A 27,378-nucleotide genomic window follows, 5' to 3' on the forward strand; every position below is an offset into this window, starting at 1 on the left:
TTTTCGGGTGTTGAGTTTGGCAAATTCTTTATAGATTTTGGATACTAACCCTTTATCTGACATGTCATTTGCAAATATTTTCTCCCATTCTGTCAATCGCCTTTTAGTTTTTCTGACCGAAAACATTTTTTAAATGAACAAACGTGCTGAGTAATAAACTAGATATAGCTGTATTTCAATTTATTTAGCAGGAAGACATTGGGAAACCAAAGGTTTCCCAAGAATAGAGTATAAAGTAATAATAATGAAAACTACAGAGTTAAATGGTATGGACAATAGTTCTAGAAGTTCCAAAGAATTTATGATAGCAGTTTCAAGGAGAGAGAAAAAAATACCTAAATGGAAAAATAAGCAAAGGAAATTAAAGAAAAATTTCCTAAACTGATGAAAAATGCAAAGGATCCACACCAAGTTTGAAGAAGGATTAAAGTAAAAAGACCGACACTCCCACAATCTTGTGAGACCTTGGAACATCAAGAAACAAAACAAAACAAAGACAAAATGTAAAAAATCCTGGAGAGAAAAAGGAAGTTATAAAGAATAAAGATCAGTTTAAAGCTTCCCATATACGATGCTTTTACATGACAGACTACAGTGGAGTAAGGTATTCAAAGGTTCAATAGGAAATGATTTTCAAAATTATTAGTGTATGCCAAAATAGGATTCAAATATGATGTCAAAATACAGGCATTTTTGAACATGTAAACATTCAGACATTTTATAACCTTGAAACCATTTCCAAAATGATTGAGAAAAACTCCAACAAAATAAAAATGTATCCAAGAGGGGCACCTCAGTGGCTCAGCCAGTTAAGTATCTGACTCTTGATTTCTGCTCAGGTCATGATCTCATGGTTTGTGGGATTGAGCCTTGCGTCAGGCTCTGTGCTGATAGTGTGGAGCCTGCTTGAGATCCTCTCTCTTCCTCTCTCTCTGCTCCTTCCCTGCTTGTGCTGTCTCTCAAAATAAATAAACTTAAAAAAAAATGTATCCAAGAAAAGGGAGAAGGCAGGATACAAAAATAATGTGCAAAAGAAAACTTTTTTTTTTCAAGCACAAAATAAGTATTTTAATTCAGTTTCAGAGAAAGATATTACATGAATTTGGATTATAAAAGAAGCTTGTTTTTCCAGAAATAGAGGGAAAAGAAATAACCCATAGTAGATTCAATGATAATTTTCTGGATCTTCCTTTTGCATCAAAAGCTGTATATCTTATTACAATCCAGGCCTATCTCAAGAAACAAGAAAAATCCCAAATACAACATCTAACAGCACACCTAAAGGAAATAGAAGCAGAGGAGCAAAGACACCCCAAAGCAGAAGAAGATAAATAATAAAGTCAAGAGCAGAAATAAACAATATAGAATCTAAAAAAACTGTAGGGGAGATCAATGAAACCAAGAGTTGGTTTTTTGAAAAACTAAACAAAATTGATAAAACCTCTAGCCAGGCTTCTCAAAAAGAAAAGGGAGATGACCCAAATAGATAAAATCATGAATGAAAATGAAATTATTACAAAAAATCCCTCAGAAATACAAGCAATTATTAGGGAATACTATGAAAAATTATATGCCAACAAACTGGACAACCTGGAAGAAATGGACAAATTCCTAAGCACCCACACACTTCCAAAACTCAAAGAGGAAGAAATAGAAAATTTGAACAGACTCATAACCAGCGAAGAAATTGAATCAGTTATCAAAAATCTCCCAACAAATAAGAGTCCAGGACCAGATGGCCTCCTTGGGGAATTCTACCAGACATTTAAAGCAGAGATAATACCTATCCTTCTCAAGCTGTTCCAAAAAAATAGAAAGGGAAGGAAAACTTCCAGACTCATTCTATGAAGCCAGTATTACTTTGATTCCTAAGCCAGACAGAGACCCAGCAAAAAAAGAGAACTACAGGCCAATATCCCTGATGAATATGGATGCAAAAATTCTCAACAAGATACTAGCAAATCGAATTCAACAGCATATAAAAAGAATTATTCACCACGATCAAGTGGGATTCGTTCCTGGGCTGCAGGGCTGGTTCAACATTCGCAAATCAATCAATATGATACATCACATTAAGAAAAGAAAAGAACCATATGATCCTGTCAATCGATGCAGAAAAAGCATTTGACAAAATTCAGCATCCTTTCTTAATAAAAAAACCCTTGAGAAAGTCAGGATAGAAGGAACATACTTAAACATCGTAAAAGCCATTTATGAAAAGCCCACAGCTAATATCATCCTCAATGGGGGAAAACTGAGAGCTTTCCCCTGAGGTCAGAAGGATCCCCCTGTGTTGTTCAGTGGTCAACCGTATGACTTATGAACTCTATAATGGAAAGTATTTCAACTAAATTACATCCTACAAACATTTGTTGAGTATCTTGCAGAATCACTTGGACATCAAACAATCTGTTGAAATAGTGAGTTGACAGTTTCACAGTGGGTAAATAAAAAGGGAGGTTCAGAAAAGTTTGTCTCTTTGCAATCTTTATTTACTTTTTTAAAGAGCGAGAAAGCATGCATGCATGTGCTCTCTGGGGGAGGGACAGAGGGAGTGAGGATCTTAAGCAGGCCCCATGCTCCTAGTGTTGAGCCTGGAGTCATGACCTGAGCCAAATCAAGAGTCAGACGCTCAGCCAACTGAGAGACCCAGCCACCCGTCCCTTTGCAATCTTTAGAACTCTCTTCCTCCTCCTCCTCCTCCCTCAGCAGAGCATGGAGCCATGGGGGCACATGCTGGTAGGCCAGGGCCTCTGAAGCTGCTTGTGGGGCCAGATCAGGCTCTGTCTTGTCACCAGCCTGCAGCACCATGTGCACCTATAGCCAGCCCCTCCAGCTGTGCACGCCTGGCCTAATCCTCACCATCAACCATCATTGCAGTCTGCACACCTGGTGGGAGAGTGTACAGCCGTTGGGGGGGTGGGGCACACCAACAGCTAGGCCACTGGAACAGCCAGTGAGCCCTTCGTTGGACTGACTCCTGCTGCCTGCCCTTGCTAAGTGAGGTAAAGCAGTCACAGAAGGACAAATACCACATGATTCAACTTAAACGAAACATCTAAAATAGTCAAACTCATAGGAACAGAGCAGAATGGTTTTTGCCTGGGGCTTGGCAGAAGTGGAAATAGGAAGTTGCTATTCAATGGATGAAGAGTTTCAATCACGTAAGATGTAAAGTTCTAGAGATAGCTGTGCAACAATACTGTATTGTGCACCTAAAAATTTGAGGGGACAGGGGCGCCTGGGTGGCTCAGTTGGTTGACTATCTGACTCATGATTTCAGCTCAGGTCATGATCTCGCGGTTCATGGGACTGAGCCCCATGTCAGCATCATCTGTGCTGTCAGCATCAGAGCCTCCTTGGGATTCTCGCACTCTCTCTCTCTGCCCCTCCCCCACTCTCTCTTGCTCTCTTTCAAAAATAAGTACATATTGAGGGGGGGAAAAAAACAAAAGATTGACTCAGATATTCTCACTCTGTACTCACTACTTTTCTGGACATAGCTTTCTTGGATAGTAGGTTTCCTTCAGCTACATCTTTTGTCATAGCAGGTTCTCTTCTCCTGAAGCTAACTTTTTAGAATGCTTCGCAGACTGTAAAACCATCTGAGACAATTTCACACAGAATTCCAGAACTTATTTCATTCTTCAGTAATAGAAAGTGGAGTATCCATTTTCGCAACTGCAACATTGGAACACTACTCTGGACATCTTCGCTATGAAGAATGAATTTTGAAAAAATGCACACTGATCAATGAAGTAGGCACCTCTTAAGAAACAAACAAACAAACAAACAAACAAACAAACACCTTAGACAACTCAAGTTGGTTGTGCCCAAACCACAGCTATGAAGCTGGGATTCTGCATTGTTCAGAGAATGATCACATCTCCTACTGTCCACTCCGCCCTTCAGTTTTCCCTATCATTCTCCCCTTTGGGTTATCTCCTCTCTTTAGTCCTGCCAGGCAATTTGAACAGAAGACAGCCGTGGGCACATCAACTTAAAAACTTTTTAAGAAAAAGAATCAAGGTGGGGCACCTGGATGGCTCAGTCGGTTAAGCATCTGACTCTTCATCTCAGCTCAGGTCGTGATCTCACGGTTTGTGGGTTCAAGCCCCATGTTGGGCTCTGCGTTGGCAGTGTGGAGCCTGCTTGGGATTCTCTTTCTCCCTCTCTCTCTGCCCCTCCCCTGCTTGCGTTCTCCTTCTCTCCCTCTCTCTCTCTTTCAAAATAGATAAATAAAAACTTTTTAAAAATTAAAAAAAGAAAAGAATCAAAGTGAATACTATCCATGCCTTTCCAACTTCTATAATTCTATTCTAATCTATCCCCAAATTCACCTTTCTTGTTATCAAACCTGTGCTCTTAGGATGTTTCGACAGAAGAAAGAGTCTACATCTCAGGATAAGGTTCATTATTTCTATTTCATCACAAGTTAGATATAATCATTATCAGGTTGTCATAGGTAAGTTTTTTAGCATTTAGCACTCCCTAGGAGTGATTAGATGCAATTACTTGACAAAATAATTGCCCAACATATGTCCCAATATAAAGAAACAATAGTACAAATTTTCCCTGGATATACCCATCTGTTCAAGTGCATCAGGGGATTCAGTGGTTCTCATACCTGGCCTATCAAAATTATGCTAGAATCAAAATAAAATAATGTTGCCCAGAACAATGAAGTTATATTTAAATACAGTACTGGGGCAATAGCTACTGATAATTCAGACACCAGAGGATTTGGAGCCCTCCTCATCCTGGGAGTAATGAAGAGGCTTCACAGCATCCATAACACCCATCAAAATGGGCAAAAAAAGCAAGTGGTGCATACAAGTGAAATCTTCCCAGAAAGAACTATGGCCTCCAAAAGGTTAAGAACCATTCCTAAGGGATAGAAAAAAAGGACAGATACTGAAAGGAATTTGCTTCTTCTTACAGCTCCTTAAATCAGCTACTTGACCCAAATCACTGTACCTCATCCAGATCCCATGAAATTGGTTGTTCAGACCAAATTCCACAGAAAATTATTTGAATGTCATTATTTTTGACCTTCTAGACTCTACCCATTTAGGGTCCTAGGTCCTGCCCGCTAACCAATTTCTCCAGTCCACCCAGTGTAACAGAAAATAGATGATTAAACCAATTGTAATTTCAGAGGAAGAAATGTCCTTTTCTTTCTGGGAGTACCTCTCTTCCATGTGTTCTAGAATCTTCCCTGTCCCATTTTGGTAAAAACTTTGCACTCACACTTATGTATCAATAAGTATCTTTATTCCCTTCCCATGTACTTTTTCCACTTGACCCAACCACTATTTAAATCTGTCACCCAGATCTTTCCCACTTTGGTTTAACTTCTCAAAGAGAAGATCTTCCATTACTGAAATTTCTCTCACCATCATCTCCTTCCTTCTAAATTGCTCTCTTTAGTTATGATTCACCAGCAAATCCTCTTAGCCCATCCAAAGGCCACCCAGGGGTCCACCTTCCTCACTCAATCTGATCTAGTCCTTCTTTTTTAAAAATGTTTATTTATTTTTTAGAGAGACAGAGACAGAGTTTCCGGAGCAGGCTCTGCACTGACAGCAGTGAGCCTGATGCAGGGTTTGAATTCACAAACCATGAGATCATGACCTGAGCTGAAGTTGGAGCTCAACCAACTGAGCCACAAAGGCGCCCCATTCCTTCTTTTTAATGTTTTTCTTCTCCTTTTGCTTCTTTGGACTTGCCCAACTGATTGTCTTCCTAGATCCATGAGAACGCAGAGAGACAATCTTCATGTAATCTTTTTTTTTTTTTTTTAATTTACCCATTTTGAGAAAGAGAGAGCACGAGGATGCATGCATGCATGTACATGATCAGGGAAGGGGCAGAGAGAGAGGATCCTAAGAAGACTTTGCACTGTCAGTGCAGAGCCCAATGTGGGACTCCATCTCACGAACCAAGACAAAGACCTGAGCCAAAACCACAATTCAGATGCTCAACCGACTGAGCCACCCAGGGGCCCCAATCTTCATGTGATCTTCTCTGCATTTCCATGGCTATGATGATTATCCAGACTCTCAGATAGTAAGTCTAGAAATTAGAGACCTCCAGCAGGCCCTTGAACTACCCCCTCACTGTATTTCAAAACACTCCAGGGAACTCCTGCATAATTTCCCTCAAATATCACCTGCAAGCACATCCCTGTTCTTGCTCAAATTTCCATCGAATCAAATAAAAAATTGCTAACTCAGTATTCAGATCACTCCATACATACCAAACTCCAATTCTTTATCAGGCCAAAGCCCATTTTTACCAAACCACTTAAAGTCCTCTGCTCCCTCTACCCAGTCTCCCTGCCAATCCACTTGTCTAAAGTTGGGCATGTCCTCACCACATACGGAATTCCCTTCCCCATCCTTCACGGCCAACTTACACCATCACTTCTTTTAAGTGCACTATGTTTAATCATCAATTATAGCTTCACTTTAGAGCACAGTATTTTGCATATGCTGCTCCTTAAAAGTTATAATTATTTCATCCAAGACATAAGAGTATGTATGCTCTGCCTTTCTTCAGTTCCACCTTTACCACTCACCAAACAGGGATCAAGTTTTATCATTCTCTCACCTTACAAGATTGAAAGTCCCCCATGATGCTTAGTGTAGGTCCACACACATAGTACATGCTGTTGTAAATGCTTGCCAAATAGTATTTGCCCAATCACCTAAATGCCTCCAGAAAGAATAAAATGATGAGCCTTATAACCTAGTTCACATTTGTTCTGTTCCATTTTGACCAGAAAGAATCAAAGACGTTCCAGTGATTGTTAGTGTCCACGATTCTTGTCATTCCTCTAGTCTCTCCAAAATAAAACTATTTGAATCAGCAGTATTGTTAAATAACTTATTATGGCTTTCCTAGATAGAATGGATGAAAGAAGGGAAAGTAAGCTTAATAGAGGAGGCCTCATCTACCTAATTAAAAAAAAAAAACAAAAAAACAAAAAAAACAACTCGGGCACCTAGGTGGCTCAGTTAGTTAAGTATCCAACTTCAGCTCAGGTCATGATCTCATGGCTCATGAGTTTGAGCCCCGCGCTGGGCTCTGTGCTGACAGCTCGGAGCCTGGAGCCTGCTTTGGATTCTCCCTCTCTCTCTCTGCCCCCTCCCCTACTCCCCCTCTCCCTCCCTCCCCCCCCATATAAACAAACAAACAAACAGACAGACAAAAAAACCTCACTGAGCACACTTATACCTATGCCACGTCCTGCACGAGGCTTTGGGATCATAAAGATAAATATTACATGGTCCCTACAATGGAGGTGAAACTTCTACTACACATAGAAAATAATTCTCTATACTGGAACTCAGAAAGAGGCCGAGAGAAAAACCAATATTTAGAGACAACAATCATTGCTTATACTCATATATCATTTTGGTGTTTATAATCAATTCATAATAGATTTTTTTAATTACATAAAATTACATATTGAAAATATGCCTCAATAAAAATGGCTACATAAAAAGATTTTCAGACATTCCAAATGAAGTAAATTCACCATGGCAGACCACACTGATTAAGATTATGACTAAAATAAATTATTCATGCTGAAGGAAAATGCTCCCAGAGGAAAGCATGGATATATAGGAAGGAATGAAGACCACTGGAAAGGGTAATGTGGGAATTACTTAAATAAAATTATTTAGAAAATTATAGAGAGTAATTTTCATATCTTTTTTAAAGACTACTGTTGGGTTTAAACATGTGTAGAAATAAAATACATGACAAAAATGTAAAAGATGGGAGACAGGAAATGGAAATATGCTATTATAAGGTTTTTTTTAATGTTTATTTACTTTTGAGAGAGAGAGAAAGAGGGAGAGAGGGAACATAAGTGGGGGAGGGGCAGAGAGAGAGGGAGACACAGAATCCAAAGCAGGCTCCAGGCTTTGACCTGCCAGCACAGAGCCCAACGCAGGGCTCAAACCCATGAACTGTGAGATCATGACCTGAGCTAAAGTCAGACACTTAACTGACTGAGCCACCCAGGTACTTTGATTGTAAGGTTTTTATACTATGCTTGATACGTATATTATTACTTGAACATTGACTACATTAAGTTGGTGATATAAATTGTAAACCACTAAAAAACAACACACAAAAATAGAGATAATAAACAAATAATTGAGATCAAATGGAACCATAAGAAATAACTGATCCAAAAGGATGTAGGTAAAAAAGAAAATAAAGAACAAAACTATGAGAAAACAATAGCAAGATGACAGACATTTACCCAATGACATAAAAAATTAAATGAAATAAAAATGGTCAAAACCAAAAGGTAGAGATTGGCTGGCTGAGCGAAAAAGCAAGACTCAAACAAATGCTTTCTAAAGAAAACCAACTCTAAATATATAGACACAGAAAAATTAAAAGGATGGAAAAAGATGTAATATTCAAACACGGATCAAAGAAAGCTGGGATGGCTCGCTTAATATCCAAGTAGATTTCAGAACAGGGAATATTACCAGAGATAAAGATGTTCATTTCATAATCACAAAGGAGTTATCTCATTACAAAATATAAGAACCTTAAATGTATATGTACCTAAAGCAGAGCTTTAAAAGATATAACACCAGGGTGCCTGGGTGGCTCAGTCAGTTAAGAGTCCGTCCCACTCTTGACTTTGGCTCAGGTCATGATTTCAGTTTGTGGGATCAAGCACCATGTTGGGCTCTGCGCTGACAGCATGAAGCCTGCTTGGGATTCCATGCTCGCTCTCTCTCTCTCTCTCTCTCTCTCTCTCCCTCCCTCCTTCAAAAATAAATAATCATTTAAAAAATCAATAATAAAAAAAAAAACGATATAAAACCAGGAGTGCCTGGCTTGCTCAGTCAGAAGAGCATGCGACTCTAGATCTCAGAGTCATGAGTTCAAGCCCCATGCCGGGTGTGGAGATTACTTAAATAAAAACTTTAAAAGATATAAAACCAAACCAATAGAACTAGATGAATTCATATATTATAGCTAGAGATTTCAAGTGTCCACTCTCACTCAATGATTGAACAAGTAGACAGAAAATCTCAGTAAGAAGATAGAAGACATGAGCTTAATTACCTTGAAACTATTAACTAGCTTGACCTAATTTAGTTTATAAAACACTCCATCCTAAATAGCAGAATATACATTCTCTTCAAATACATAATAGAATGTTCACCAGTCTAGACTATGATCTGGGCTACAAGAGAAACTGAAAAGAATTTAATTCCAACTCACAGTGGAATTGAATTAGACATCAATAACAGAAAGATAGCTGGAAAACCACCAAATATTTAGATATTAAGGAAAACGATGGGGCATCTGGGTGGCTCAGTCAGTTAAGTGTCCGACTTCAGCTCAGGTCATGATCTTGCGGTTTGTGAGTTCAAGCCCCACGTCGGGCTCTGTGCTGACAACTCAGAGCCTGGAGCCTGCTTCGGATTTTGTGTCTCCCTCTCTCTCTGTCTCTTGCCTGCTCACATTCTGTCTCTCTCTCTCAAGAATAAACATTAAAAAAATTTTTTTTAAATAGATACTAAGCACAACGCTTCTAAATATTCCAGGGGTCAGAGAAGAAATCCCAGGAGAAATTGGAAACTACTTTGAAATGAACGAAAATGAAAATGCGGTAGTGTATCAAATTTGTGGCCTGCAGCGGAAGGAGTACTTACAGGGAAATACACACCATTAAATTCTTACATTAGAAAAAAAGTGTCAAACCAATGTTCTAAATGTCCACCACGAAATAACGAGAAAAAGAAGATCAAACTACCCTAAGGCAAAGAGGAAGAGGGAAATAATAAAGATTACTACAGAAGTCAAACAGAAACCAAAAAGAAAACAGACTGATGGAAAACAGAGGAGAAAATGACGCAGGGTCGATACTTCAAGAAGGGTGAGTAACTTGGCTAAGTTCCACAGCTAGGAGCATTAGACCCGGTCACCCTGGGGAAAAAATCTCAGTCCCTTCCAGCATGGGAGGAGCCCAGGGGACTGGAAGTCTGGCTGAGGCAGGTCCCTCCCCAGCAGAGTCACCAGGTACTCAGATCCCTCTCAGCGGGGAGGTCTCACCCACGTGGGGAGAAGAGGAGAAAGCCTTGCGTAAAAGCAGGATTCCAATGTGCCAAACACACTTGGGCGCAAAAATAAAATGCCATTTCCTCAGCTGCACAGTGAAGCCCACAGCCTGGGTTCATTCTGTTGGTGGCTCATTTTGCTTCAGTCTGTCCGTTGCCCTTGGCCTTTGCCTACCTGCGCCCACCAGTCACTGTAGGACTGGGATCTATGGGCTCATATCAAATCAAGGGGGCCTGAGGGACAAACCGACAAAATCCCACCACAAGATAATTTACCCAGCCCTCAGCCATACGGTGCACACGGGACAGGAAACAGCCAGATCTGCAGCTTCTGTAACACAGACCAAGGCACGAAGGCAAAGTTAGATTACTTTATTATTGGTGTTTAATGGCCCACACTGTGCTCCTTCCTCCCGCCGCTAGGCTCTGCGCACCTGTCTTTCAGCAATGACTGATCCACACGCCCGGCCTTGACCAACAGCCTCCGACGGCATGCAAGACGGGTCACCTTTGTCCTCAGACTCCAGGATTTTCTGCAGAAGCTTGGAATGGGGTGGACTATTTTTCTAGCTCCTGCTTCTCCGTAGCATCTCATAAACCTCAGATTCTTGGCCTATGCCAAGGTTGCCGAGAGGACAATGCTTCAATCTGGGAAGAGCATATGGAAATTCATTATGTGTCAGAAGTCAGAAATAATTCACCATGCGTTCCTCTCTGGTAAATATTAGACACAGATCTCAGGATATACACAGGTAATCACAATGCAGCAAACCCTCTCTTAAATTCAACAGATGGTTTGCCAAGGTTTTGAGGTATATTTGTCACCAGAAGCGGCTGCTGCTTCAATGCAACGTGTGTCTTCTGCCAAACAGTTTCGGCAATTCAGTTCCTTGTTGGCTTAGTCCCATTGGACAGAAATGCTTTACTTCTTTTCAAATTGATTCAGTGACATGGCATCAAGAGAATATTTAGAGGGAGGAGGGCAGTCAGCCACGACCTAACCACTACAACAAATCCCCTGATGCTCTCAGACCCTGACCACAGGCACTCGCCCACAGAGCAGAAACCACAGCGTTCCCTGTAACCCACTGCACGTGTTTTCTCACGACCCTATACGTTCTATTTCTCATTTGCACCAAGTCCCTGGTTCCCCACCTATGAAATTGCCCATTGGTATGGTCTGTGATGCCCGCAGAGCAACAAATATAAATGCATTTTGTAATATGGAAAGTGCCATCAATGTAAGGGACCGTTACACCTGATGTACTTTCTAGATGTTACTCTTTCCTCTAGAACAGGGCTCTTGGGGGTAGAAGAGGGAAGCAGGTGAGGGAGCCAACCTTCAGCACATGCCCAAGGGACTGGGGACACCAGGCCACACCTGCCACACTCCTTTCTCCTGCCATTCCGAGCTCCGGGCATAGAACAACGGGGTCCGCAGAGCTGAAAAGTCTGCCTTAGTGGCCCATTATGGGGGAGAAGCTCTTTGGCGTCTGGCAGGAGGAGAACAGCCTGAGTCAGTCTGCTCTACGTTTAAAATCTGTCTCAGGGGCGCCTGGGTGGCTCAGCTGGGTTGAGTGTCTGACTCTTGATTTCAGCTCAGGTCATGATCCCAGGGTTGTGGGATCAAGCCCCATCTCAGGCTCCGTGCTGAGTGTGGAGCCTGCTTAAGATGCTCTTTCTCTCTGCCCCTCTCCCTTTCTAAGATAAAATGAAAATAAATAAAGTAAAATCTGTCTCGAATCCAGTGACTTCCCACCACTCCCACCCCCACCCCCTGTGCCAGTCTTTCCATTCCTTACCTGGACCGGGGCAGTAGCCTCCTACCTGGTCTGTTTATACTTCTGCCCACTATGGTGAGTTTTTGACATGGAATGCAAATCAACCATTTAAACGGGTAAGTCAGTTTAAGGTACGTCCCTGTGAAAAAAACTCTCCAAATAAATCCCACCTCAGAAAAAAAAAATCCAAAGTTTCTGTCATGGTTGTCAGAAGTGTTTTCCCAGGAAGTAAACTGTGACCCGGGGATCAGCGTAAGGAAAAGTTTATGAGGGGTGCCCTTGGGACCAAGACCTAGGGAGGGGAGGCGGGGGGAGAAGTTGGCTACGTACGGCCTAGAGGGAGGTCTTGGCGGACCCCTTCAAAGCTGTCCAGGGCTCGGGGCCCGGATATGCCTGCCTCTCCAGGCACTGGACCACCTGGGAAAGGGAGCGCTCTTCAGCTGATGGACGTGGCCCTCCGCTGGCAACTCGGGGACCAAGTCCTCGGGTTCTGAAGGGGTATCCAAGTGAGGCGACACTGTCAGCTTCGCAGAAATCTTCATATGACTCCTCGAGGCCGCCCCTCCCAGGTTCTGGTGGGCCAGCCTTCCCTGTGGCAAGCTTGGGGAAGGTCAGTGGGATAAACAGCCCCTGCCCCCCAAGTTGGTAACTTATCATCATTACCTCGGTCTATTTCCCTTCACCCTCACCTAGCGATTCTGAGCATCTGAGGCTTACCTGATGGCAGGACCACCACCGGTCCCAGGCCCTTCTCAGGCTGCAGCTGCTGAACTTGTTTACCAGCCATTCAAATTCCACAGACTACCAAGAGGTGCCTGAGTTTAACACCTACGTGAGATCTGTCCTGAGTTTGCATCCCTCCAGAAAGGAGGGGGGCTTGGGGCACGTGGGTGGCTCAGTCGGTTGAGTGTCCAACTTCGGCTCAGGTCACGATCTCACAGTTCGTGGGTCCGAGCCCCACTTTGGGCTCTGTGCTGACAGCACGGAGCCTGGAGCCTGCTTTGAATTCTGTCTTCCTCTCTCTCTCTGCCCCTCCCCCACTCATGCTCTGTCTCTCTCTCTCTCAAAAATAAATAAGCGCTAAAAAAACCCCAAACAAAGGAGAGGGGCTTAGTGGCAGCAACCAGCTGGAAAGGGACTCAGGGAATATTCAAGGTCAACTGGTAAAGCTCTCCATCTATTATTTGAGAAGCATTCATTTCCTCAGATAAGTCCCAGAACAGTCAGATATAAAAGAAAACATCATTTCGTTACAACATAACGAGGTTGATCTTATAGTAGCATCAGAGAAAGAGAATTTGGAGCAAGCTTCCAAGAAAGGTGAGAGTATGGCTCATTCAGAGGTCAAATTTCTCACACCTGGAGGCAAAAGGCCTGCAAATGTCAGAGATTTATTTTGGGAAAGCCCAAAATAAGAGGAGAGAGGCCTCGGAAATCCCATCTGGCTTCAGACAGGAAACAGAGCACATGGTCAAATGATAGAGAACGCCACACCGCCTTGGTGTCTATAAATTTATTGAGTAAAAACAAAATCAACGTCACACATATTAAATTTGGTTTGGTTCCAATTTGGCTGATGTCCATTTGCGGCAGAGATGAACCGAGGTGAAGAGAAGACCCCGGGATGCTGGCAAGGGGGCCACCGAACGAAACAACCTCCTGTTAATCGTACAAGCAGGTGTCACAGGGCCAGCGAGTCAGTTAGCAGAGGCAGGCAGACATGGTGTTTAAGGAGCAGGGATAACACCAAAGTTGGCAAGAACTCGGAGGGGAGGAGAGGGCCAGGGCAGCGAGAGGACAAGTCGCGACAGGTGCAGGTCTGCCGGTTCACTTGGGGAACACGGTGACCACGTCGTAGCCCTCAGGGGGTGTGACCCGCTCCCGGGCGTGCTTTTCACAGTAGATCTGATCCTCCACAAAGAAGTGGCCCTTCTGTTTCAGGTTGGTGCCACAGTCAGTGCACACGTAGCACTCAGGGTGGCGGTGACGGTCCCGCAGCTTCACAAACACACCGCTGCAGGAGGGAGGCAGGACAGGGCTCCGTTAGTGACAGGCACCTGAAGGAGGCACTGCGGCCGGGGCGTCCTTCCCCGAGGCCCATCAGAGGGCGGGTCAGGGCCTCAGAACGGGCCTCCACTCATAAAGCAGCTGCTCATTCCTGGGGTCTCAGACATTCCTCTTGAAACCCTCCCGCTCCGACAGAGCAGCCCTTCCTGGGTTTACACGTTCACACTGTGAGGGGTCCGTGGCCAAGGGAAACCTGTACACCTGGCTCTGGACCAAGGCCTCCTTGGCCTCTCTGTTCCATTTTCCAGGCGGGACTTTCACCCCATCACACCCAAAATGCACAACGTCCAGCACCTGCCGCATTTTCTTGCTTTACCCAATCTGCAGGGCCTCCCACGCCCGGGGAAGGCAGGTACTCACACGATGCCGGTGCCGCATTTGTCACACATGGGCAACTTCTGGGCGTTTCCAATAGATGCAGCCACTTTGGTGACCGGAGCCTTAACACTTCTGAAACCTGAGGGCTTGTTGGGGTCTCCTACAATGAGGAAAACACTTGGGTTGGCCAGGAAGGGTGGGACTGCAGAAGTTTCATTTAGTTCTTTCAGAGTCACTTATACATACGTTCCAGCAAGTTCCTGGGCACTGCCATCAAACAGACCTGACTCTGCTGTGTGACCCTGGGCAAGTTACTTAATCTCTCTGGCCTCCCAATTTCCTTTTCTATAAAACAGGAGATCATTTTTCCCTCCACAGTGGTACAAAAAAATTAAAAAGTACAAAGCCTTTCCACAGTACATGGCACAAAGCCCTGAAACAAATGATAGTTCATTTTGATTAAATGCACGCATATACTGATACGGGAACTTAAAAATGACTTACACAGTTGGAATAAGTAAATAAAAACATTACCTGATAATCAAAAGACAATGTATTTAGATGCCAAAATAAACCCACATCACAAGGGGGCGCCTGGGTGTCTCAATCGGTTAAGCATCTGACTCTTGGCCTCAGTTCAGGTCATGAGCTCACAGTTCGTGGGTTCGAGCCCTGTGTCAGGCTCTGTGCTGTCAGCGCGCAGCCCATTTGGGATTCTCTTTCCCTCTCTCTCTGTCCCTTCCCTACTCGTGCTTTCTCTCTCAAAACAAATAAACCTAAAAAAGGAAAGAAACCCACCTCACAAGTGGTACAAAGTCATTCCAGTAGAGCATCTATCTATAAGCAGCCAGATAAAAACCACCTGCTACAGAGACAGCAACCTCCCTGCAGTCAGCCCTGGATGGATAATTGAAGCCCCCGGTTGATGGGTGCCTAACTGCAGCCCAGTTCATCACGCCTTCAGAGCCCTCTATCGTGGCTTCTATTAACAATGGCAAGCTATTAATATTACTATTATTGCCATCTATTCGGCTGGCAGTATTGTCATTCGTCAGCTATTTACACATCTCTGTGACTGGACTGCAAATTAGTGGACCATGACCCTGTTTTACCTACTTGGCAAGATTCCACAGAGCCTAGCCTTGGGCTTGGCAAATAGTAGAGGTTCAATAAAAATGCAGATGTGAGTGAAATGCCATGACAAATGCTTGCTGGTCCCCACCCTAGTCTGACATGTTTTGGCCCAAGAAGCCATAGAAATCTCTACACCAGTGGTTCTGAACAGGCATCTGTGAACATCCCAGGCACCAGAAGAGACTTCCTAAAATTCAAAGACCAGGCTCGTAGCCAGAGCTGCTGACCAAACATCTCCAGGTGCAGGGGTCCCAGGAGATCCTACTCTGTATGTCCCTGGTTAAAACCCACTTCTTCAGACTAAAGCAGCTCTTCTCAAATTTTACTGTGCATCAGAGTGATCTGGAGAACTCACTAAAATGCAGCTTGCTGGGTCCCATGCCGAGTTTCTAAGTCAGTAGGCCTGGGGTAGGGCCTAAGAATTTGCATTTCTAACAAGCTCGCTGGTGCTGCTGCTGATGCTGCTGGTCCAGGAACCACACTTTGAGAACCACACAAGAGCAAAAAAAAAAAAAAAAAAAAAGAAAAGAAAAAAAAATGGTTCTCATGTAAGGTGAGGAGGTAAGAGTCATCCTATAGCTGTAGCCAGGCTGGGCAATCCTGAGCTGACAAATGAGGGCCCTGTTTCTCTCGTCCTTTTAGAAAATGAGTCCCCACATATTGACTGGTGCTTCTGAACCAAAAACTGAGAGGAATTCAAGTACGGGGCATTTATAACTGGCTGGGATGGTAGGCTGTTTATTTTGTTACAATTATCTATACCCTCCCTACCCTTACCATGCATCTAGGTCAGTAGATCTCTACTGGGCCGGGGGGGGGGGGGGGGGGGGTGATTCTGTCCTCTAGGGATCAGTTTTGCTCATCACAACTGGAGGGCAGTGCTTCTGGCATCCAATGGGTCCAGGCCAGAGATGCTGCTAACTGTCCTAAAATGCACACAACAGCCCCACCACAAGGATTTATCTGGCCCCAAATGTCAACAGCACCAAACCGAGAAACCCCACTCTCCGTGGAGTATATCCCATGGGCCTCGGGTTTGGCCACATGACTCGCTCCGGCCAAGGGAAATGTGAGATGTGAGCCCTGTTCTGGGAGAAGCATGAGGTGCATTTGGGTGGTTTGGTCCTGTCCCCATGGAGCTTCGGGCCTCTGCCCTAAAAACGGCAAGCTCCAGAGAGTGACACCTCCCCCTGCTGGGCTCTGGGATGGGAGGAGTCCTGGAGCCAGGCCGGGCCCAGCCAGCAGCCCTCCTGTAACAGGAACAAGAAATGCATTGGCTGCTGCAGCCCACTGCTGGCTGATGCAGCCTGACAGCTAGCCTGGGATATTTTGTCACCTTACAGAGAACAGCAAGAGGGAATATTTGAAAGCAGCCTGTCTTAAAGGCCCCATCATGGGTGTTGATGGCATGGTCTCTCGGGGTTCCCCCATCAGTGCCGGGAACTGATCAACACAGATGTCCAGCTGGCAACACATGAGAAGGGGCAGATGTTAGGAGGCTCCAGGGTTTCCGCTGTTTTCAGCCATAAGCTCTACAAATAGGCTTCGGGAAGGCTTGGTGCTGCCCCATTAGCGGCCTTTGGCACTTTGCTTATCCTAAGTCCAAAGTCCCCTTGTGCCTTTCCAAACCTTCCTCCTTCCTTGGCCACAGTCCTGACTTTATTATACTTTCTGCATTAATTGTGATTTTAAAAAATATTGCATTAAAGTATAATTTTTGTCTTGGCTGTTGAGTTTTTGTGATGCTCCCTTAAATTCTGTACCCAAGGCAAAGCCTCCCTCCTGTCACTCTAATCCTGGCTCCCTCTGGGGATCTCAGAAGGGCCTGGGTGGCCAGCTTCATACCTCTAAGCATCCCAAAGAGGCTTCTCCCTCATCTGCGGGCCCCTGTTGCTAGAGCCACCCGGGCTGCCGCCTACCCTGTGAAGGAAGGACATGCGGTGTCTCTGTGCACCCCAATGGCTTGGAAGGGAAACTGTGCCCAGGGAACCAGTTCAGTGAGGTCATGGTCTCACACGATGGGGCTGTTTTTCACATAATGCATTCCGTCTGCTGACTCGGTCAGTAGAACATGGGACTCTGGATGTCAAGGTCATGAGTTCGAGCCCCAGGTTGGGTATAGAGAGAACTTAAAAAAATAAAAAAAGGAAGGAAGTTCGGGGGAGGGAGGAAAGGAGGGAGGGAGGGGCAAAGGGCGGAAACAGCACAGGGGGAGGAGAGGCAGCTGTGTGCTGGACAAAGCCAGCCTTCAGGGTTGTTCAACCCTGCAGCACCATCTGCTGGCTCCATCTTCTTCTCTCACTTATCCAGCCAGCACTGCAAACTCAAAGAAATTTCACTTTGTCTTTTTCAACTAGCTTACGGTAAAAATATTAGCTCCCTTTGGACTCTGGTAAGCTATAAAAATTTCCAAATTTCTCTTCTTCCAGTGAAACTGGCATTGTCCAAGCTTTCTGGAAAAAAAGTGAAAATGGGTTGAGTAAAAGCACAGCTTTTTTTTCTATCCACTTCACTGCTCAACCACCTTCCATGGCTCCACATTTCCAAAGAACCAAATTCATGGTCCTTAACCTAGCACCTGGACACTTCCTGAGCAAATCTCCGGCTTTCTCATCTTGAAGCCTCTGGTGCCCACTGTACTTTCTCAGTCCTTGATGCCTCCTTCCAAGTCTCCTCTCATTTCAAGTCCTCTTAAGTGGACAGATGGATGATAAACAAGATTCGCTGCATACATACCGTAGAAAGCTCAGCCTTAAAAAGGAAGGAAATGCTGACACCCGCTACAACACACGTGAACCCTGAGGACGTTATGCTAAGTGAGAGAAGCCAGTCACAAAAGACAAATACTGTAGGATTCCACTCATAGGAAGTGCCTGAAGTAGTCAGATTCATGCAAACAGAAGGTACAACGGTGGTGTCCAAAGGCTGGGGGAGGGCGCGATGAGGAGGCAGCGCGGAACGGGTTCCAAGCTTCAGTTTTACAAGAGGGGCTCCTGTGGATGGGTGGTGCTGATGGCAACCCAACAGGATGGATGCAGCTAATCGCACCGCGTACACTTAAATATGGTTCAGACAGTACATCTTGTGTCAGCTGCAGTTCACAGTTTAACAAAAAAAAAAAAAAAAAAAAAAAAAAGGAAATCCTCCTTCTCCCTGCAAATTTGGAATCTGATCCAGGGCAAGATGAAGTCTGAGAAACCCAGGACCCTTTCTCGTACTTCAGAGGCTGAATTTCACCCAAAATGAGAAGACCCACAGCGAATCTTTTGGAGGCTTATCACCAAACCCTACCGCAGCCAAGCCTCCCACGCGGGCCTCACCGATGGAGGGCCTGGCACCTGACATGCACCATTTCCCTTAACGCTTTAGACCATCTGTGAAGTAGCCATTATCAGCCTCCCTGGACATGTGCAGAAACCAGGGCTTGGAGAGATGGACAACCTGCCTGTGGTCTCAAGGCGGGTCACAGGCAGGGCCTGGACGCCAGTGCTGGTAGGGCGGCACTGCTTTCTGAACCCCAAGCCTTCTCGAATGAGAGGAGCCCTCACTTCCCTGAGCTCTGACCATTTCATCTCAGATAAAAGATGGCATTTGAGCTCCCTCCCGAGAGCCTTCTGAATGCAGTGGATGTATGAATTAGAACTTACAGTGTTTCGTTCAGTGAAAATTTAATTCAAGTACATAATTAAGAGATATGGGAGAGACTGAATTTTTATTTTCTTTGAGGCAAAAGAATAACCATCGCAGGAAGGAAAGAACTATAATTCTGATTCTCCTGCTATGAGATGTGGTCATGTCACTAAATTCTGGTCAAATGAAATGGAATACTAGTGTGGGACTTCTGGAAAAGAAAAAGCTGGCTTGTCGGAAAGGAGGAGCCTCCACTTAGCCCTTCTTCCTCCATGGTGCCTGGATGTGGGTGTGCTGGCTGGAGCACCAACTGCCAACTAGGGCCATGAGGTAACCTTGAGAATGGAAGCCACTGCATGGAAGGAGTCCAGATCATGATGAGCAATGGAGCTGACACACCAGGAGTGAGGCTGGGCTTTAGGTCCTTCTCTGGGACATGAGGGCGTTTGACTAGATGAGTTCTGCAGTGTCTATCTAGGTCTTTGTCTGGGCTGGAATGGACTAACTTTTCCTCTCTGAACTGAAGGGGTTTGCACCCACTTACTCAGAGAGTAGAATAAATTGTGGTTTCTCATGTTTTGACAAAACTGTCATTCTCTAGGGTTGGTCCCCAAGTCACTTGTCAGTTGGCCCTAATACTGGAACTTAATACAGAATATGACTCATTCCTTCCAAAATGCACAGGTACAACAAGCAAAGGGGGAAACTGCTGGTAAAACAATATCCTTTTAGCATAATAGGAGAACTTTCCCCCCTAACTTCCTGTGCTTGTAAATTACCAATTTCGGGAAAGAACCCACCCAAATGGGGAGGAAGCCTGGGTTTGGGTTTGTTCAGTAGGGAACTTTCAGCTCAGGCAGGACTCCCAAGAAGCCACACCTGCATTTGGGGCTGGGGGTTCTGGGGGAGGGAAGTTACTCTTACAGAGGGTGCTCAGCTCTGAACAGGCAAGTCATTCCCTCGGGCCAGTAAAGCCAGTTTCACCGTCAGCATCACCAACTCTCTCTTCACAGGTGGACACATGGGGTGGGGGTGGGGGGAGAAGAAGAGAGACCAACGGAAAGCAGGGCTCCAGCGACATCTGAGCCTCAGGGAAAGCAGGGCAGACAGAGTGTGGGGGGCTGGGCAGCACAGAGATCAGGAAGGGGTGCAAAACCCAAGCCTCCAGAAAAGTCATCCATGGCTAGGCTGACAGGAGAATCAGAAAGTGCTTGTGAATAACCACCAGGGAGGTGGGCGGGGCAGGGGCTGCGGCTCCCAGGTCACCTTCGTGAGAAAGAAGAAAAAGCACCCGTTTGCCAGCGACACCATCTGTCCAAGCCTTCTCATAATAGGCTGTAATTGTTAAAGATAGCTTTAGTCCTTGCTTGAAAGCTGTCTGTATATACAGTCTATGACGTCTGCAGTGCAAAGGCTGTCTCCCAAGGCCTGCAGAGCCACACGGGTGGCCCTGGGTCCTCAGGCATCAGAGCTCGCTCCCTGGACAAGCTAAGGCTGGCCTGGCACCTGCTGATGAGGTTTGCAAACAGAATCATGGGCATGAAGCACCCACTGCATGCCGGTCATGTAGCAGGTGTCTGTGAGGTTTATGACATTGGATCCTCACACCGGCCTTAGACGAGAGGGCTTCTGTCCCCGACTGACAGGTGAGAAAACAGGCCTGGAAAGGTTCGGAGACTTGTCTAAGGTCACTCGGGGAGGATGGGGCCAAACCGGGGCTCTCTGGCTCTCGGGAGTCCACCTACCCTAAAGCAAGAACAAATGCACCGCCCCAGAGTAAAAGCCCAGCACCCAGCTCCGTGTTGCTGCTTCCTTTTCATTCTGCTTGTCACGGCTCGCGGCCTTCACCCAGTCACATGTGTCAGCCACCGCAGCAGCATGGGCTCAAGCCCAACAAATGGCCAAGGGAAAGAAGAACAGGTTCCCGTAACAGTCAAGCTCACCCTGACGTCAGCCTCCTAAAGCTCATGTGACAGAGAACACCTGGCCAGGTGTGCTTGGGAGCTCATGCATTCTCTCTTTCTCTCTCTCTCTCACTCTCTCTCAGAGCTTTTATTTATTTATTTATTTATTTATTAACGTTTATTTATTTTTGAGAGACAGAGAGACAGACTGCGAGTGGGGGAGGGGCAGAGAGAGAGGGAGACACAGAATCCGAAGCAGGCTCCAGGCTCCGAGCTGTCAGCACAGAGCCTGACACGGGGCTTGAACTCACGAACCGCAAGATATGACCCAAGACGAAGTCGGACACTCAACCGACTAAGCCACCCAGGGACCCCTCTCTCAGAGCTTTTAGCATTTTTTTAATTAATTTTTTAATGTTTATTTATTTTTTGAGAGAGCGAGAGCAAGGTGGGGAGGGGCAGGGTGGGCGGAAAGAGAAATCCCAAGCAGGCTCTGCACTGTCAGCACAGAGCCCAAGGTGGGGCTCGAACCAATGAACTGTGAGATCATGACCTGAGCTGGAACCAAGAGTTGGACGCTCAACCGAATGAGTCACCCAGGAGCCCCTCGGCATTTTAAAAGCCATGCTTTCCAAAGCACACCGTGCCCCTTTCACCAACTCAAGACTGTAGTCCCTTTGTTTCAGCCACAATGGACCCTCACCCAGGCCTTGCCCAAGAGCCTCTGACCACACGCATGCACTCAGGGTTGATTACCTTTCTCCTCAGACTCCAGGATTTCCTGCAAAACCAGGAATGAGGTGGACTGCTTGGGGGGCTCATTTAACTCCTGTTTCTCTTGGAGCATCTTGTAAACTTCAGATTCTTTGTCGATGACGAGTCCGCTTGGAGGCTGAGAATGGTCTAAGCTGTAAAGAATGTTTGGAAATTTATTAGGACATGTCAGAAGTTAGAAAAAAATCACGAGGCACCCCTTTCCAAGTGAAGACACCCCTGAATCAAAGAGTAGATAGAAAGGATCCCATTGGACAAAGCCCTCTCTTAACTCAGCCGCAGACTTCCCACCAGTAGTATGAGGTGTGTATATTCAGAGCTGGTACTGCTTCAAGGCAGTAAGAGGCTATCTTCTCAAAGAGTTTCAGTAATTCAATTACTATTTGGCCTAATCCCATGGAATGGGAAAGCTATGCTTCTTTCTTTTTTTTTTTTTTTTTTTTTTCAACGTTTTTTTATTTATTTTTGGGACAGAGAGAGACAGAGCATGAACGGGGAGGGGCAGAGAGGGAGACACAGAATCGGAAACAGGCTCCAGGCTCCGAGCCATCAGCCCAGAGCCCGACGCGGGGCTCGAACTCACGGACCGCGAGATCGTGACCTGGCTGAAGTCGGACGCTTAACCGACTGCGCCACCCAGGCGCCCCTGCTTCTTTCTTAATTACATAAACAACATTATGTCTAAAGAAAATTTAGAGGAGAAAAAATGTCAACCACAACCTGACCATTGAAAGCTCAGCTGGGTCTCCTCAGTACAGGCCTCATAAATTCTTCTCTTTATTAATAAAGTGCTGTTCCAATGTGAGGGAGGGGCTGAGGCCTGAGCTCGGTTTCCCAGGGCAGGAAAGGATGGCTCCCTGGGACAGGATGGCTCCCCGGGGCAGGACGCCTCCCCAGGACAGGATAGGATGGCTCCCCAGGACAGGACAGGTCGAGCTGGGGCTGCTTCCCCCCAAGGCCTGTCCAGTGAGAAGTCTCTGCTGCCTGGTGTCAGAAGGGGTAACAGGGAGGGAGACCCTAGTCAGCTCTACCTGCAAAGTCTGTCCCGACCCCCCTCCTCAGCACCCCCCACCTCCGCCGCGTGTCCAAGCCACCGCCACCGACCGGCACCATGGACCACCCTCATCACTGGCCCCTGCACTGCCATCCTCTGCCTGGGACAGTCTTATTTCCAAACAGAGGCCACGTGATGTATTAAACACAAGAACTGCACGGTGTTGTGATGTGGCTCCAAGGGTCTCATCTGACTTAGAACCAAATATTTACAGTTCTAATAACAAAATACAAGTTTAATCAAATTCATCTTCTTTGGCATAAACATTCATTACGTAAAGTTGAAAGGCCCTGGAGGATGTGATCTGCTCCCCTCTGCAAGCACACGGCCTGCCACCCCTTGCTCGCTCGGCTCTAGTCACACCAGCCTCCACGCTGTTTCCAGGACACGGCAGCCTTAGACCCTCTGCACTTACTGCTCCCGGTGCCTGGAGTGCTCTCCCTCCAGATCGCCACATGGCTGCCATGTTTCCCTCCTGTCTCTGCTCAGATGTCCCTCCTTAGAGAGGGCTCCCGGTCCCCAACTGAAAACAACCCGCCCACCCCCGCGGTCACCCTCTTCACTCTACGGCATCTTACCCCACTTTATTTCTCACCCTCGTCCTATGAATCCTACATGCATCTGTTTCCTTATTGTCCCTCTCCCCCTAGACAGTGAGCCCCATGAGGACAGGGCCTTGGTCGGTCTTGTTCACCAGTACGTTCTTGACCCTGATCAGTGCATGGCACAGGGCCAGGGCTCAGCCGGTGTGAGGGAAGTGAAGGGCAATTGCCAAAGGGATCAATTTGCTGCACCCTCTCTGCTCCTACGGGGTCACAGGGTACCCTACAGGGTGGCAGGACCTCCCAGGGGTGTGCCAGGGAAATGGCAGCCCAGCCTCCTGGGCCCAGATCAACCTTGTTTCTCAGGCTCAGTTGCTTTTCCAGAAGCTGCCATCCTCTAGGGAAGAGGGACAGTGCGCCCAACGGGGCCAAAGAGCAAACATCAGAAGGACGGACAGTTTACCGATGCAGATGGATAGGTCTATGGGTCTGTGCGCAAGCAGGTTGTAACCTGTGGGTGACAGAGCTCTGTGCTACCCAGCCCGCCAGGCCACCTCCCAGCAGCGGCTCTCAGCAGTCTTTCTCAGCAAATCTAACCACTTTGTCTTTAGGGCTGAAGCCACTCCTCTAAGTGCAAGTGAGTTGTGCCAATGACATTTACTCCCTCATTGCCCACCCACCCTCCCACCCACTGTGTAATTCGTTCACGTTCCCTCTTAAAAAGAAAACAGGCGTCTGGGTAATTATAGGGGTAATCCTCCCCAGGTTACCTCTCCCTCTCCTCTTTCTCTCCCTTTCCCAGTCAGCCTCCCGGTGGGGGGCAGGGGGCACTCGGGGTGCTCAGGTCCCCAGCTGGAAGCAGAGTCAGTCACATCAGTGAAGCTCAAAGATTGAGGGAAGGTCAAAACGGAAGTAGAAAGACGCATCAGCTGGTCACCTGCACTGGCTGCCGTGCAGGGAAGGGAAGCCAGCCACCGGCCCTGTCCACTGCTGCCGGTCCCTGCCTTTGTCTCTCCCCCTCCCGCCCACTGGGGACTGTGGGAGCCCCCCATCCCCCAGGCAGGTGATGGGCCACCTTGAGGAGTGGTCTTTTTTTTAAATAGTTTCATGAAGTTGGGTTTTTTTTTGTTTTTTGTTTTTAAATTTAAACCCAACTTAGTTAACTTATGGTGAGAAGTGGTCTTAACCAAGGGCCATTGTCTTCCTCTGGCCACCTCTGAGTTGTATGCCTGATTCTCTGTGAGTCTTGAGTTCTGAGCTTGCCCAGTATAAATATATTACATTATTTTTGATGAATGTTTAATGTTTTTTCCTATTACACTTAGAACTATTTTAAAATCGAGATCAGACCATGGAATGTTCTTGGGAGAATTCTTCCCCTTCTTTGGGGTATGTCGTTATGTCTGGAAGCCACCAAGGGAACGTTAAAAATGACAAAGCTCAAACCACAAGGTCATCACTTACTCTTCCAAGAAACAGTCTTGTAAACTATTTCCGTGATTAAAAAAAAGGAAAACAATTTACTGTTTATTCTCAAGCAATGATTAGATTGTTCTACCACTTGGCAATTTATAAAACACGATCCATTACCTCATTTCAAGCACTGAGACATATAAGTAAAAAATAATATCATCCACAAAACAAACGAACAAAGAAGAAAAGAGACAAACCAAAACCTCTTAACTACAGAGAAAAAACTAATGGTTCCTGGTTGGGGGGGGGGGGGGGGGGGATGGGCATTGGGTGAAACAGGTGAAGGGGATTAAAAGGACACTTATCATGATCACTAAGTCATGTACAGATTTGTTGAATCACTATATTGTATACCTGAAATTAATATAACACCATATTTAACTACACAGGAATTTTAAAAAATCAGTATCTTCTTTAAAAAAACAAAACAAAAATAATATCCTCAGTTAAAAAAAAAAATTGATCCTAGGACAAAAACATACATAAGAAATGGAGCCCAAAAAAGCATATTCTCATTTTTCGTATGTAGTAACAAATGGAAGGACGAATTCTACAGCAATCAGTTACAAAAAGGTAACAGACGAGACTGAGTCACCAGGGAACAAGTAGTTGTGGGGTCGGTGGCGGGGGGCGGGGACATTGAAAATTAACCACGTTCTTCTGAACCCAGTTTTCCCATTTTAATAACAAAATACAAGCTTTTAATCAAACTCGACTCCTTTAAAAAACAAACTCAAGGCTGTTGCACTAACCCTATGTTACACACTTGGTTTCCTAGTCCTGGTTTCTCCCCTAGTCACAGTAGTTACTCTTGCTATCAAATGTTTGACGTTTTGTTATCATGTTACCTAAACGTTTCATAGTTTTTCTCACTCTTTCAGATCCCAACCCCGGGACCCCTCTCCCTGTGATAGCCAGGTGTTCAAGGATGCCAGTGGTCCTTGGGACGAGAAGAAACTCCCTATAAGTTTGTCTAGCAGAGGAAGATTCTGGAGGCCAAGCCTGCTGCCCCTGTGTGACCCCCTAGGCCTGCTCCAGTCAAGAGTAGTGGGGGTGAAGGTCAGAAGGTCAAGGAGGACAGAGAACAGCAGATCCCTGTCTCTGGGGAAGGGATCAGCACAGCGGCCGCGGGATGAAAGTCCGTTCGACGGAAATAATGAGGTGACCAGAGTGGGGACATAAGAGGCTCTTTAATCTTTTTAGAACTTGAACCAGCCCCGGTGCAGCAAGTTGATAATCTGTATATAAATCCCAACTAAAGTAAGGAGGCCACAAGAAAAAAGTTCCCACGCTGATAAAACCTTAATGGCCCAGTTTCTCACATAGTAAGTCAACTTTGGTTCCTCCCTAAAACTGCCTGTGTGTGAGACAAAGTTTGGGACAAAAAGGGGGATTACTTGAATTAGAAGAAGCATCCAGCAGAGAGTCAATGTGGGGCTCGAACCCACAAACTGTGAGATCGTGACTTGAGCTGAAACTGGATGCTCAACCGACTGAACCGCCCAGGTGCCCCTATATTAGTCATTTCTTAGATTTTTTTAATGTTTGTTTATCTTTGAGAGAGACAGGGTGTGAGCAGGGGAGGGGCAGGGAGAGAGGGAGACACAGAATCCCAAGCAGGCTCTAGGCTCTGAGCTGTCAGCACCCGATGCAGGGCTCAAACCCAAGAAACGGGAGATCATGACCTGAGCCGAAGTCAGATGCTTAACCGACTGAGCCACCCAAGTGTCCCATTCATTTCTTAATGGTCCATCTCCAAAGGGTGGCCTGAGTGGCCTTCAAAGGCCACTGAGATCACATCGAAATCTTTAGCTGCTCCATCATCTCTCTCTTTTTTTTTTTTAATGTTTATTTATTTTTTGAGAGAGAGAGACAGTGCATGAACGGGGAAGGGTCGGAGAGAGAGGGAGACACAGAATCCAAAGCAGGCTCCAGGCCCTGAGCTGTTAGCACAGAGCCTGACACAGGGCTCGAACTCACAGACCGTGAGATCATGACCTGAGCTGAAGTCAGACGCTTAATCGACTGAGCCACCCAGGCACCCCCATCTCTCTTCTTTTAAGTAAACTCTATGCCCAACGTGGGACTTGAACTCATAACCCTGAGATCAAGAGTCACAAGCTCTATGGACTGAGCTGGCCAGGTGCCCCCCAGGCCAGTGGGAGGTCTAGATTTACACACTCGCCAGGCTGTAATGAGGCACCCCAAGTATCCACTGGGGTGGTATCAAAGAAGGGCCAGTAGGGAGCCTTTTTTCATCCTATGCATCTGGAATGAGAAAAGCCTAGGAGAAAGTGAGGACTCTGAGAACCAACCAGTAGTAACAAGGCCACCACTTACTCCAGTGGTCGCAGCAGAGGGCACGTGGGTAGCCAGACGTCTCACTCCTGTCCAGCAGTAAGGAATAGGCCTGAGTAACCTCAGTGTCAAGACAGGCAAAGTGGGGAAACTGGACTTCTACCCCTACCTTGGTCAAGACCACTCCTCAAGGTGGCCCATCACCTGCCTGGGGGATGGGAGGCTCCCACAGTCCCCAGTGGGCGGGAGGGGGAGAGACAAAGGCAGGGACCGGCAGCAGTGGACAGGGCCGGTGGCTGGCTT

The 27,378-nt window shown here is 46.1% G+C and overlaps 2 protein-coding genes across 4 annotated transcripts in view; both read right to left on the bottom strand.

Moving 5' to 3' along the window:
- CYP2C21 (cytochrome P450 family 2 subfamily C member 21) overlaps positions 1-12,887 on the bottom strand; it is a 47,109-nt gene extending 34,222 nt beyond the window's left edge. The window contains exons 1-2 of one of the 3 annotated variants that reach the window (XM_053909749.1): positions 10,535-12,884; positions 10,377-10,431 (exon numbers count right to left, since the gene is read on the bottom strand). The gene's annotated coding sequence lies outside the window, so the exon portion shown is untranslated. Of the gene's footprint in view, positions 1-10,376 lie in introns of all 3 variants that reach the window. The other 2 variants (XR_008424890.1, XM_053909751.1) reach the window with 2 other exon arrangements.
- Positions 12,888-13,381: 494 nt separating this feature from the next.
- Positions 13,382-27,378, bottom strand: part of PDLIM1 (PDZ and LIM domain 1) — a 48,706-nt gene continuing 34,709 nt past the window's right edge. The window contains exons 5-7 of the mRNA XM_019445146.2: positions 21,691-21,842; positions 14,309-14,426; positions 13,382-13,895 (exon numbers count right to left, since the gene is read on the bottom strand). Coding sequence (XP_019300691.2) covers positions 13,709-13,895; positions 14,309-14,426; positions 21,691-21,842 — 457 coding nt within the window. The 3' untranslated portion in view covers positions 13,382-13,708. The remainder of the gene's footprint in view (positions 13,896-14,308; positions 14,427-21,690; positions 21,843-27,378) is intronic.

This window comes from Panthera pardus, unplaced genomic scaffold (genome assembly GCF_024362965.1).
Source record: "Panthera pardus isolate Hobbes unplaced genomic scaffold, ASM2436296v1 HiC_scaffold_22, whole genome shotgun sequence".
Lineage (NCBI taxonomy): Eukaryota > Metazoa > Chordata > Mammalia > Carnivora > Felidae > Panthera > Panthera pardus.